Genomic DNA, 14197 nt, shown 5'->3' on the forward strand with positions numbered 1-14197 from the left:
TTTACCATGCTTAGGTTCCATGAGTATCGATAGGCAGAATGGAGTATTCTTAAAAGGACAAAAAAAAACATATCCACACTTGAGAAAGTAGTAAGGATTTTTATTGTCCAAACAGGAGATCATAACAGAAGACACAAATAAATTAATTGTTCTGATAACTATAGACTCCAGGGCATCTCTATGGAAAGGTCAGCTCCTTAGGTACTGACAGATAAAAGACTATCCAAAACAAAAACAAGTATGAGACAGGGCTCAAGACAATGACTGAACATGTACAGAGTGAGGAGCATAAAAAGGCAGTTTCCCTATTTCCTATCCTCAGTACGGTATGTGTTGCATAAAGGAATGAGGCTCATTCTGGTGACAAATGCTTTCATATAGACAATTTTGAATTCTTCCATCTCCTCCCCCCAAAAAAGATTCAGGCCCTGACCTGATGATGAACAAGGAAATTAAAATAAGGCGACACTACTTTCACATGAACTCAAGACTATAATCTAATTGTAGTTACCATCTTTACTTAACATCCATTTATCTATACCAAATCAGTAGACTGAATTTTCTCCCTTAGGAAGTTTTCAACCAAATTGGAGTTAAATTAATCTCACATTAAAGTGCAAAAAAGGATATGCAAGACTAGTGTTTGTTCTATGACATAAAAAAGAAACATCCCTCCAATGACACTGGCCCAAGAGGTACCACACGAAGAACTGGCTAAAGGCAAAGTGATCTACTGGGCATGCCAAAATGCAAGACAATTCCTATTTCAGCCTGGAAAGAGGTCCCTGCCAAGTCTGGCTTTTAACTGTACCCAGGTCTCAAAAACAGATCTTAGGCCCACCTACCTGACAAGGCTGGTACACAGCACCAGTATAGTCAAGAGGCCCAAAGTTGTCTAAACTGGTCAGTGAGCACCTCTATGCCATGATTTGTCAGTGTTCACATTGATAGTGGTAAAAGAATCAAGAAGCCTGGTTTTTAGAACAGCACAAACATTAATTACCTAGTAAGCAATGATCAAATTCTTGTCTAGGGTAAATGACACAAAAATAGGTCATCAAGTCCCCCATACACCATTGCTGAGATTTAATCTAACTTTATTTTTTTGTTGTTGTTGTTGAGACAGAGTCTCACTTTGTTGCCCAGGCTAGAGTGAGTGCCGTGGCGTCAGCTTAGCTCACAGCAACCTCAGACTCCTCGGCTTAAGCGATCCTACTGCCTCAGCCTCCCGAGTAGCTGGGACTACAGGCATGCGCCACTATGCCCGCTAATTTTTTCTATATAGATTTTTAGTTGTCCATATAATGTCTTTCTATTTTTAGTAGAGACAGGGTCTCGCTCTTGCTCAGGCTGGTCTCGAACTCCTGACCTCGAGCGATCCACCCGCCTCGGCCTCCCAGAGTGCTAGGATTACAGGCGTGAGCCACCGCGCCCGGCCTAATCTAACTTTAAAGCAGTACAAAATGGCTTCTTCCACACAACAAGGGCAAAGTTTGCACTAATGTTTCTCAAAAACCAATTATGTCTTCAGGTCTAGCCTTAGTTTAAGAGGTTTTTTAAAAATATACTTTTCCTATGTCAGAGCCAAGGTAAAAGGGAAGTGGGGCTCTAGAATCCCTGGAACAGAAAGAGCTCTAGAAGCCAGTGGGTGTGAGCACATTCAAGTCACGGGGCTTGAGATTATGGGTCCGTGGGGGTTGTGTCTTCCCTTCTATCACTGGGATATCCATCTTGGGTGGCTTGAAGGTTGCTGGATCTTCAGCCATTCGGGTGGCCTGGGCTCGGATCAGTTCCATTGGAGAGGGTTTCTGGGCACCTTGGTAGGCCTGTGTGGCAAAACTTCCTACAGAGGTAAACCAGAGAGCAAATGATTTCAAAACTAATAGGTAGCTCCTGATTTATGACATGACACAATGCCTGCCACTTTGCTTCCATTTTTGAAGGCACTGCCCTTACCTGAATCATATTTCTGGAGGGGTCTTGTTCCAAAGAAGCTCCATTTATCTGATGGGTTTCTGTCTTTATCCCCAGTTCCAGAATCCATGGTGCTAGGATTTGGGCCAGGTAAGGCTGTGGAAGAGCCAGAAGTGAACCAGCCTCTGGAAGAGAGAGAATAAAACATATACTAATATATTCTTTTCCCACACCCTTAGAAGTGTTGCACACCAAAAAGTAGGAACTGTGAACTAGTCCTTCTCACTCAGAAACCAAAGGCCTAAGTACAACTTTGTCCTCAGCACTAGCTTCCCCCTGAAGCACAGTGACACTCAGGGGTCACAGGAAGGGCTCACCTGGGCCTATGCTTAGGGGAAGAATGAGGGGTGCTGCTTGGGGTGGACTGGGCTGACGCAGGCTGCTTCTCTTCTTTTGTTATCTCTCCACTCTGTAGCTTTAGTTTCTGTTCAGATGGGTAAAAAGAGAGACTTTTTAAAAATGACTGCAAATCTAAAATAGCTACTAAACAGCTGAGTCTGGGCACAAACAATTTGGTTCACATTCTAACTTTAGGCACAAGAAAAAACATCCATAGGTGGAATGGTTTTGGATGATATAACAGATATTCCCTTTGTTTTGCCATACTAGATGGAGTCCCATCTTTTAAAAGAGGTATTCATCCTACAACATGTGGTAAACATCTCTGTATTAAAAGCTCTACACTGCAGCTTTTAGTTTCAGGAAAGTGAAGTAATTTCCCCACATGCACTCAGCCAGTGAAGTGGAAGAGCCAGAACGCAAGCTGCAGGCCTTCTTGGCCTTTTAAGCAGGGCCTTGAGCTCTTCTCTCACTGCCTTTCCTACCATGCACACACCCGGCCATCCCTAGTCTCTCAAAGCCAGGACTCAGGCATGCTACGCTTCAGCTGAACACTTCCGCAGTCTCTCCTCCTCTCCCCTAACCAGCTACTCAGGGGTCCCTCAGCATTGCAAACATACCTCAACAGACTAGCAGTCGAGGAGGGGAGAGGCAAATCTACGTCTCAGTTCTAGAGCAAGGCTCTACCCTCCATGTCTAGTATGCCACTGCCTAGTCCAAGCTACATTCCAAACACATGATCATGTTTGAATTTTCTCAACACTCACCATGCCAATTTATGTAAGATGACAATCTGTTATAAAATGGGGCTAGGTACCCCTAGCATTTCAGCTGTCCTCATGTTGTACTCCTGTGGGCAAGATGCAGAAAACAGGCCAACCAAAGTCAGCCCTACCATCCAATAAGGTGAATTGCTCAAATGGGATTCTAACTGACCTATCCTAGAAAGTTCTCAATTAAGTGTCAAAAGCTGACACAGTACCCCTCTCTGGAAGCATGTCTTGTCTGAGAGTTTAAACTGGCCACCAGCCCAACTCTGATCCCCTATAGCAGTGGTTTTTAAACTTAGCCTGCAAAAGAATCATGTGGAATGCTCATGTCTTATATCCCTTCCCCAGGCCACTAGATCTGTGTTCTCATCCCTCTTTCCATACGCTGTGTATCATGCCCTTCCCTGCCTTCCGTGCTCTCCTCACACCCCAGCAGAACTCTTACAATAAAGCTTGTAACAGGGCTGGGTTATGACCCATCCTTGCCTACAGAAGGCAGTCCAAATTTCCGAGCTGTATGGTGCCCCTTCAGTAGCCAGACTCTCAGACTACTTCGGAAGGAGGAGGAAAAAACCAACAGGAAGTAGGGCATCAGGAGACAGTTGAGTCCCGGTACTGTGACTGGCTACATATATGACCGTGGACCTCATTTTCTTCACTTATGGAGAATAGTATCTGCTTCAAAGGATCAATGTGAAGATTAAGTGAATGCAAGTGCTTCACAAATTATAAAACCTTATTCAGTATAAAGTGGTATTCTCTGAAAGTTATTTGAAACTATTCACTCAAATATTTACTTACCGTTAAATTAACCTTACCAAAATTATTATTCATTCACTATAGAAATGAAATAGCAAAAACATTCCAATTCCACATTTGATTTTAACTTGTTAAAAATTAAATATAATGTTCCTTTCCAGTTAAACTGTTACCTCTGTTAAAACTGCCCAATTTTCTCTCTCGCTCAAGGTCAATCACTGTGGTACATGAAACCATCCATATTTGCTTTATAGTTCATAAAGTACTCACAAATAAGCTGACAATCTCATTTGATCCTTCTAACCAGAAGTAAGCAAAACAGATACCCCCACTTTATAGATGAAGAAACAAAAACTACAAGGCTAAGAGCTCAGGAGCCTGCAGCCTGGGAGTGCCACCACCGGTGGGACTAACCCAGTTCTAAATTCCTTGGCCCAACTTTCTTCCAATCACTCTTTGCCACTCCCAGCTAGCTGAGCTGGAAACTTCTAAACCACAGCCACATTTCAAGCCATGAATGCTGACGGTTTTGTTTTTTGGAAGGTCCTAAGAAAGCAGCTTACGTGGAGTGCTTCTGCCACTCGAAGGTACTTGGTCTCCTCGGTGGTGAGGCCCTTGTGAGGTGTGTAGCCAGCATCTCTCAGCCCTGCCTGTTGCTCAAAACGCTGAATGCTCTCCTGGGTCTGTTCTAGGGACAGAGGAAATGATAGTCATGCCCATCCCTACTCCCACCACAAACTGAGGAGAACACAGATAGCTGCTGTTCTCCCCAGAAGCAAGAGACCACACCGACCATCCAAGGAGGGTTTGTTTGCCCAGAGAGGCATTATAGCAGTAATTCCTAACCTCACACAATGGTTCTCTAACCAGAAGGAAGCCTTCCCTCACACCAAGCTAAAGAACAGATTATGCCCAAAGGGATAGCTGAAGAACCTCCAGGTGAACACTCCTCTTAGCTGTGCACTGTGACACTGTCTTTGTATTTAGAAATGCAGCCTAGAGAAGGTAGCTGACATTCAGACAGTAAAGATTCTCCAAATACAAAGTTTTCCAAGAGACTCACCCCCTCGTCACCCACACAAAAACTTTTCCCAAAGAGAAATTGGGCACATTCAGGCTAGATGGCACCAAGGTTCCAACCAGACTCAAACCAGAGAGCCTGCCTTGAACTAGCCAAAGTCCTCTGATCCACCACTGCTGCTGTGTAAATGGCCCGTCACAGGGCCCGGCACAGCTGACACGCTGCACTCCACATTCGTCCTCTCTGACCGGTTAGCTCAGTCAGCAGGTCAGTTCCAGCGCGGAACGAACGGCAGCTGGCCGCCTGCTTAATCTGTATACAAACTACATGTAGGACTGGGCAGCCGTGGGTCGGAAGTCTAGACGCCAGATGCATTTTATGACCCAGTCATTCCTCTTCTAAGGAAGTATTTTTATCAGAAATAGAAACAGAGAAAAAACCTAAATGCATAAAGATTTTTTTCCAGTCTTACCAGGTAGTCGGTCACATGAAAATTTACAAAGTGAGAAAGGATTTAATGAACTACGGTATACCAATACGAGGATCTTAAATGCAGCTTTTTCTTAAAAGTTAAGACGATAGCAACATGGTTAAGTATTAATATTAGTTGAGAAAAACAGAATGGTATGTCTACTATACCTGGAATTATATTAAAATATGCATATATGTGGAAGTGAATAAGCCAAGTAAGTATCTAACACTGGTATGTTGAGGTGTTATAATATTCTGAACTGTTGGTAAACTGTATTTTCTTCTTCTTTTTTTTTTTTTTTTTTTTGAGACAGAGTCTCACTCTGTTGCCCAGGCTAGAGTGCCGTGGCGTCGGTAAATTGTATTTTCAATAAAGAAGTTATACTGTGCTAAAAGACCAATGACTAAGTTTTCTAACACTGCTAGAACACATTCTCAATCTTGCAAAATACAAGTAGGAGTTGCTGATTCAAAAGGTGCATTTATGTGTAAATAAGCAAAAACCAAAGTAAGAGTCTGGACTTTTGGTTCTCTAGGAATTGCCCAAGACAAAGTGATGCCCTGAAGTCAAGGGCTTCTGATTCAACAATGAGCCAACCAAGAAGAACCTCGATGTACCTTACCCAGTAGGGGCATACTGCTGACAAGCAGAGTATGTATCTAATAATCATTAACTTCCCACCACAGTTAGAATGGCCCTCCAGAGCAAAGAGGTTTGGTTAACTTGTTGTAAGGTTTTAAAAAAAAAAAAAAATGCAGGCTCTCTTATGTCAGGCCTCATTAGGACCAATCATATTCTTAACGACATCTGAGGCACCAAAAACCTGGTCCTCTTCCCGGTGGACCAATTTTGAGCGGTTTAATTAAAAGTCTATGCATATGTAGGGCAAATGAGAGATGCCTCGGTGTGCTGCCTTCTCCAGCAGAGCTGAGACAGCAATGGCAGCAGCTCCCAGCCGCTGAACACCGGGCCACCTAATCCTCATCACCTCAGCCTCAGCCTGCCAGCTGGAGTCCCCATTTCATAAAGGAGGAAACAGTCTCTACAGTTACACAACTTGCCCAAGACCACAGTGACAGATATGGGAAGACATCAACAAAGCAGCAAGAAGGCACCTAAATCAGCTGAGGTGCTTAATGTTTGTCACATCTTCCAGCTAAATGGAGCTTCAACACTGAGGTGGAGTCAGCAGCCAAACTGCCATTTGCTAGGACGCGCTGAGTAGGCAGGTTTGCAGAATCATCCGCGGACGGGAGGCAGGACGCCTAAACTCTTCCTGCCCCTCCTTCGCTCCGCTCTGAGGGTGAAGAGCGCTTACTTGTGATCAGAGAATTCATGATGACATGGGTAGCTTTAGCCTTCACCACCGGGACCTTGTCCGTACTGTCGGTAGCCGATGGCAGGGTCATGGCAGGGGAGGATACACTGGCTTCTCCTTCCTCCACCTGTTCGAGAGGCAAGGAAGCACTTGAGCAGGGCAGGGGCGTCACACACCTAAACTTACTCCTGTGGGGAAGAAGTTACTGAAATACCTTTAATCTGAAAAGTGAGGAATTATTTGAAGGGGGCAGTTAGTTGGTCATCCCCACCCCATTAGATTTTGTCACCATGGATAACAGTGATGAAAGACATGTGAATAGCTTAGATTTATAAAAGTGGAAAGTCAGAATTTGAAGGTCTGAGGTCTACCTTCCCATCCTATGGCCATGCAATATACCATAGTACTATGCTCATAAGAATGTACGAGATTCTCATTCTCAGCAAAACAAAGAATGCAGGAGAAACACCTATTAGTGAGGACTTGACCACTACACTAGACTTCACTTAGTTAAGCAGAGCACTCACTAAGTAGTTCTCAAACTTTGTCAAAGCATCAGAATCACCTGGAGGGCTCAGTACACAGACCGCTAAGAGTTCTGATTCAGTAGGTCCAGGCTGGTCTGGGATAGGGCCCAAGAATTTATGTTTCTAACCAATTCCCAGGTGACACTGCTGCTGCTGGTCCAGAGACCGCACTTTGAGGACCACTGCTCTAAAGGTCCAAGGAACAGTCTTTTAAAACAAACAATCTACTTAGCTCCTGATCTTTAACGTGCAAGAGCTGGGAGCATCCACCTTCTGTACTCTAAACACCTGACACCACGCTCAGGCCTAGCAGGGAGGACAGAATGAGCCTTATTCTTTATCCTCTGCTTCTCCAGAGCAACTAAGAAAGATGCTCAGAAAAGAGGGTGACAGAATATTGAAATGTTGTAGCCTTACTACGAAATAGAATTTATACTTCTCAGCTGTGACCTGACTCAAGTAAAACCTGAACCCACGTTTCCTTACTTGGAAGATGGTTGATTCCCAACACGTGGATAGTTAGGGCCAAAGAACGTAATCAGTCCAGTTTGACTCACTTGCTCTCCTTTAAGAGAGCAGTTGTTCCTGGCCGGATGTGGTGGCTCACGCCTGTAATCCTAGCACTCTGGGAAGCTGAGGCGGGAGGATCGCTTGAGCAAGCTCAGGAGCTTGAGACCAGCCTTAGCAAGACCCTGTCTGTACTAAAAATAGAAAAATTAGCCATGCAAAAGTGAGACTCTGTCTCCAAAAAAAAAAAAAAAGAGTGCAGTTGTTCCAAATCGTCAGCTGTTCCAGCTGAGGCACAACAGGAAACCAGAGGCCCATTCACTGCCTTGTGAAGGGACCAGCAGCTTTTATACATGAAAACCATGTGCCGCCCCTGGAAGCACCGCCAGGAGCCCTGCCTGTTTCCTGCTCTAGTCGCCCGGGCCCACTGCTCTGACATCACAGGCAGGCTGTGGGGGCCTTTTCTCCTAGCACTTCCACTACTTTTTACGTAGAACATTTTCTCCTCAACAACTGACTGGGTCATAGTTCAGTAGATAATTGATATAGGGAACTTCCCCCAGAGCTGTAGGGGATGCTTGCTTAGAAAGGAGCTCTCTGTTCTGAAAGCATATTGGAGGGAAAAAACTCATTAGAAGGAATCAAATACAGCTCTACTAAGAGAAAGTTAAACTGGGAGCCAGCAGTCATAATGCTGGTTACACACCTACCATAGCGTGTGCCAAGCCCTTAAATCTTATTTAATTCCACAACGCCTTTACGACATAATGTATTGTCCTCTCTCAGACAGAGCAGAGCCACTGTGACTCAGCCGGAAAGCCGTGTGCCCAAGGTCATTTGGGATTCACACTCAGGTCTGTTTAAGCAGACCCTCACTGTGGACTTCCTGTCCGGCCCTGAGCTATCATGCAGCTCAAAGTCTAGTGAAACCATAGCTGCAGGTTAAATGGCCTCATCTGAACTTGGCAGGCCTAGTTTATTCAGGCAACAGTATGACCTTTCTTGTATTCTTGGTGGTTGGAGAGTCAGAGGTGAGAGTCCTGAAGTCAGGAAGCATGGGCCTCAGCAACACAACTACAGCCAGCACACAGGAACCTGGACACCAAACTGCACAAAAGGACCGTGAGGGCAGGTCACGATGTGTATGAGAAACGGCCTTGGGAAGGAGGCAGCTCCTACAGAGGACAGCCATGGGAAAAAAGCCATCGAGGCAGGAGGAACGGCATGAGGAAAAGCACAGCATGTGTTAAAGAAAACTGATTTTTTCCCCTCAGTCACAAAATGAACACTTTTTTTGGAATCTACCTTACGCTGGGCCCTCTGCTAGGTACTACAGATGGAGTACAAACTTACATATGGCCCCTGCCCTCAGGGAACTAAGGAAGGTAACAAAGTAATGGAGGGATTGTGACACTAAGGGAGTTATCACTCTCAAAGTGATAGTATCATCAGGAGGATGGAGAGGTCAGGAAAAGCTTCACAAAAGGGATTTGAGCTAAGACGTAAAGAATACCATTTGAAAGGCAAATGGGAGGGCGGAGGGCCAGAGTATAGGATGGATGGTAAACATCCTAAGCAGTCCCAGCAGTGTGAGGCAGAGACTTGGAGGCAGAAAATAGCCTATGAAGTGCAAGAATTCTTAGGTAACTTGCATGGCTGGATCACTGGGTAGCGGGGCTGGGGAGAGGCAAACAGGACCTAGATCATGCAGAACCAGATTGTGCTAACAAGCTTGGATTTAACGAAGTGGGGAATAGGGGGTGGGGGTACAGAAGAGTCTCAGGTAAAAGACATGGCCATTCTAGTTTTTAATTAAAAATAAAAAAAGACACACCAACTGTAGCTGAGGCACAGAAAACATACACAGGGAGTGGCTGCTGCCCAATTCTAAGGGTACGGGATCCACTGAAGGCTTCCGGAGCAGAGGAAGGGGAACAAAGGGATCAAGCTTGCCAGAAGCAGCCAGCAGAGTCAGGTACCTTGGCGAGGTGCTGATACTTGCGCTCTGGAATCACTGGCTTCCAGGGGATGCTGCCCATGTCCGATGGAGGAGGAGTCATGGGCGCAGGGTCCTCGAGGGCATCATCATAGCTGAATGCCCGGCGACATATCCCGATGGGCAGGGACATCTTGCCTAGAGGCCCACCAGGCTCAAGTGCTAAGAACAGAGACACCTGTCAAGATGGGTTCAGCAACTAAACATACTAGCAGCTTTTCTGTAGGAGGGAAAACCCTGAAACACTTATTCTGGACAGAGCAAAAAAAAAAAAAAATAGCTTGTTCTGGAATAGCTAAGCCAGTCAAGGAAAGATAATAGTACTCATCCCTTCCCCTATGCTTGACCACTTTGGATTCTCCACTTAACCCACTCAGCAGCCCCAAACTATTTGCCATTTAGGAAACCTGTAGTTCAATTTAAATTTACCTGAGCATGGTCACACAACTTCAAAGTACAGTTTGGAATCAAAACCCAAACCTATATAATTTCAAAAAAGCCACACCCTACTGGAATACCAAGACTCAATCCATGCAAGACTGAGGATACAAAATCAATGAGAGGCCAGGCACAGTGGCTCACGCCTATAATCCTAGCACTCTGGGAGGCCGAGGCGGGCGGATTGTTTGAGCTCAGGAGTTCGAGACCAGCCTGAGCAAGAGCGAGACCCCGTCTCTACTAAAAATAGAAAGAAATCATATGGACAGCTAAAAATATATACAGAAAAATTAGCCAGGCATGGTGGCGCATGCCTGTAGTCCCAGCTACCGGGGAGGCTGAGGCAGAAGGATTGCTCGAGCCCAGGAGTTTGAGGTTGCTGTGAGCTAGGCTGACGCCACGGCACTCTAGCCAGGGCAACAGAGTGAGACTCTGTCTCAAAAAAAAAAAAAAAAAAAAGAATGAGAATATGAAGTTCTTGTTCCCATTTTATAGATGAAGAAACTAAGGCCTAGAGGTAAAATGATTTGCCCAAGTTCATAAAGAAAATGGTTAGCTGGGGCTTGCCCATTGCCTGACGGCAAACCCTCTGCCTTCCCTACCTCACCAAAGAAAACAACAGCACTACAAGAAATGCATCATCTGGCAGAGCCAATTTCCATCACAGAAAGTGTTGACAACCACTCTCACAAAGCACTTTTAGCTGACCCTGCTGTTCCTGTCCACTGGAACTGACTGCCCGTTGTCCCACTATGACGCAGGCACCTCCCTTCAAGGGCACTCTTAGCTGTGCCAGATCAGGGAGCCAAGTTCATTTTGTTTGGTTTGCTAATCCTTTCATATTAGAACTCACGTCCAGAGCCTGCCTTCAAGGTGACATTTTCCTGTTGCTAAAATTATGTAACTGCACTAAGACATCAACTTGCCTGGCAATTAAGTCCAAAACCACAAAAGACTTCATTTAAACAGCAAGGGACAAAGAAGCTACCATTACTATTACTATTAATAATAATTACTAACAAATCCATAGAAATAGAAGGAGGATTACTGGTTGCCAGGGGCTGGAGACAGGGGCAATGAGATGTGACTGCTAATGGTATGAGGTTTTCTTTCGGGGGTGATGAAATTGTTCTGTAGTTAGATAGTGGTGACGTCTGGAGAACCTTGTGAATATACCAAAAACCACTGAGTTGTTCATTTTAAATGGGTAGATTTTATGGTATGTGCATTGTATCTCAAAACACACAAGCAAAAATAATCACTGAATACTCCTCCTTGCTAAGCACTCATGTCCTTCATCTTATCTAGTCTTCATTAAGCACATATTCTTCCCATTTTCCAGCTCAGGAAACTGAGGCATAGATCTTAAGCGACTTGCCCAATATCACCCAGCTAGCAAGTATGGGCTGGGGACTGAGATACATAGCTAAGCCAGCGCTCACACTCTGCATGCAACACTCCATGCTCCCAACATTCCAAAACATTAACCTAATGAGTACAACCCTGTGACTCAGGATGGTTACAGAGAGTTTGTGGTAATCACAGCAACAATGAAAGACAAACTACAACACAAGCTGATGATGTTAGAGACTATAGACGGATCTGATCTACACTGGGGGGAACAGGGAGACTTCTATTAACCCACCTATTTTGGGAGCAGTTTCTAAAACATAAAGACACCCCCAGTAGTCATGCTAAAAATAACAAAGTCAACTAATATTCACTAGGAAATATATTCCTATAAAGAGAGACCAGAAATTTTTCTGGGCAGCAAATGCATATTCATCACTAACTCTTAACTCACATTTTCACATATTTTATGTTTAATATTTACAACAACTCTGAGAAATAGGTACCATCACCTTTCTTCATCATCACACTTTACTGACAATTAGAAATTGAATGATTCAGATATTATTCAAAAATCACTTTCTCTTCCCATAAAACAATTCAAGGAGGAATTAATGACTTCAGTAACTCAGAAACTGACTCCCTAAAATGTTGCTGTGAGCATTTTCATGATTAAATTCAATCTGCCATTAAAGGCTGGTTCCTTTTTGCCCAGACCTCCATCCCACCCCACCTTCACTCCCCCAAAAAAGGTGAGTTTAATCACTTTGGAACATACAACAAGAACTATACAACTTATTCTAAATTCTTATTTGTTACCCAGTAGAAAAGTAACAAATTTGTCATAGCCTTAAATGAAATGATTGTTCCTTTTAAGGATTCATACCATAGCTGGGTGGTTAAGAAGATTATTTAACAGATGACAATCTATTAAGTCTAAATAGCCACCAGGTGGCAGAGAGTAACCATTAATATATAATTCAGATAAAATGGTTTCTATTTAGCTTAAATGACTTGACCAAAAAGAATTAAGTTTACCAGGTACTTCTGGTTGTCTTGAAGCCATTGAAAGACTGGGATCCAGATGCTTTTTGTATATAGAATTCGGAGCTGAGTCCCTGCCACCTAGTAAAAATAACAAAGGGCATTTTCTTATGGTAAACACCAAAGAATAGCTCCAAAGCTGTTCTTTTGACAGGAACACAAGTTTTTTCCCCACAAGGCTTCCCCTAGGAGAAGGCACACAGAATTTTATGGCTTGTTTACAAAGTTAAAACATACACACAGGAGCCAGTGAGTGACAAACATGCCAATGAAAATAGGATAAAGTCAAGGTCTTGCCACACCCATGGCTGATCTTAACCCCTGTGAGAAAACAAAGCTAAGACACTATACATGGTGAAAAAGTCACCTTACCACAGTGAAATTATGTGACGACTATGCTGACAGACAGATGTTAATGAGGAACATTGTCCAGCTGCTGCAAATTAGCAAACCTTCCCGGGAAGAGTCCATCCAGAGGTTCTAGTAACAATAAACAACCAGCATTGGTACAACCATTCAGAATGTGCCGAACACATTCCCGTACGCTCTTTTATTCCCCGTAACAACCTCGCAAGGGGTATTATACTCATTTCCTTAACTCACAGCAAGGGCCTAGATACTAGAGTAGGTAAATTCATTCTTTATTGCGAAAACTAACTAATATTTATAGCGTTTTAGCTTGTCTTTTAACTCTTGCAGCAACACAGCAGAGCAGGCATTATTTATCCCAAATTTCAAGAGAAGGAAACTAAAAATCAGAGGCGTTAAGTGATTTGTCCCAGGTCACAGATAAGTGGCCCATCTGCAAGGCAGGTAGTTTCATCCCCACTTCACAGAGGAGTTAAAACAAGGCCCTGAGCAAGCCAAGTTACTGTGCTTACTTTTCAGCTTGCTACACTGTCCCTCTATTCTGATACAGCTCAGAGAGCAACCCACTTAGTTCTTCACTAAAGAGCATCGCAAAAACCAAACCCTTTCGGGCCAGGGAGCATTCTCCGCCCTGATACATCCCCTTCCCCTTTTCCCGCAGCCCTCACCGTCCCTCACACCTCTCCTTCGCAAGACACCAGTCAAAGCCACCAGGATTTGAAAGGCTAGGTCTGATCCGACAGTCCCTCCCACCCCTGGAGGCTAAGAAAGACTAAGAAGATTAGGGCCAGGGCCTGGCACAAGCCATAGGGTAGGGCAAGGCGGGGGCTCGAGAGAGGAGGGTGAGGACAAGGAGTGGGAGGTGCTGGGCTGCGCTGGTCCGACGAAGGGAAGGAGAAGCCCCGTACCGGGGCTACAGAGCATCAGCAGCAGAGAGAAAGCCCCACTAGGTGGACCCAAGCAAGCGGGGCAAGTGAGCCAAGGGACGGCCCGGCCGAGCTCTGAGCCAGGGTAAGGGTGAGAGGAGAGGCATGGAGGGGCCCCGGCTCGGCCGCAGCGGAGGGCCCGGAAGCGCACCGCCCCCCGCCCCCCAGATGGGCAGAAGACGCAGCCCCGGGAAGGGCCCAGGCCCGCCATCTGGGGTTCACCTGTTCTCGTGCTGCCGCCGCGGAGCTGCCTGCAGCCCAAAGTCCGACACTAAAGTGGCTCCGAGGACCCACGTCTCCCGAAAGGTTGTGGCGCAGTTTGGACCCAAGCCATCGTGAGAGCGGCGGCCACAGTGGAGGCCCCCGTACCCGCCAGGGCACACTGGA

General features: G+C 45.1%; 1 protein-coding gene across 2 annotated transcripts; it reads right to left on the bottom strand.

The window, feature by feature from the left end:
* Nucleotides 1-89: 89 nt before the first annotated feature.
* Nucleotides 90-14197, bottom strand: KIAA1191 (KIAA1191 ortholog). Of its 2 annotated transcripts, XM_069476141.1 has the most exons (9): nucleotides 14033-14197; nucleotides 12888-12995; nucleotides 12510-12596; nucleotides 9667-9845; nucleotides 6654-6780; nucleotides 4406-4530; nucleotides 2292-2398; nucleotides 1957-2099; nucleotides 90-1843 (listed from the first exon to the last, which is right to left on the bottom strand). In XM_069476141.1, exons 3-9 carry the CDS (start codon nucleotides 12535-12537, stop codon nucleotides 1635-1637), a joined length of 918 nt encoding a protein of 305 aa, XP_069332242.1. In that variant the 5' UTR covers nucleotides 12538-12596; nucleotides 12888-12995; nucleotides 14033-14197; the 3' UTR covers nucleotides 90-1634. The 2 variants fall into 2 exon arrangements, with proteins under 2 accessions (XP_069332242.1, XP_069332243.1); XM_069476142.1 differs by lacking the exon at nucleotides 12888-12995.

This window comes from Eulemur rufifrons, chromosome 7, assembly GCF_041146395.1.
Source record: "Eulemur rufifrons isolate Redbay chromosome 7, OSU_ERuf_1, whole genome shotgun sequence".
In the NCBI taxonomy this organism is placed as follows: Eukaryota; Metazoa; Chordata; class Mammalia; order Primates; family Lemuridae; genus Eulemur; species Eulemur rufifrons.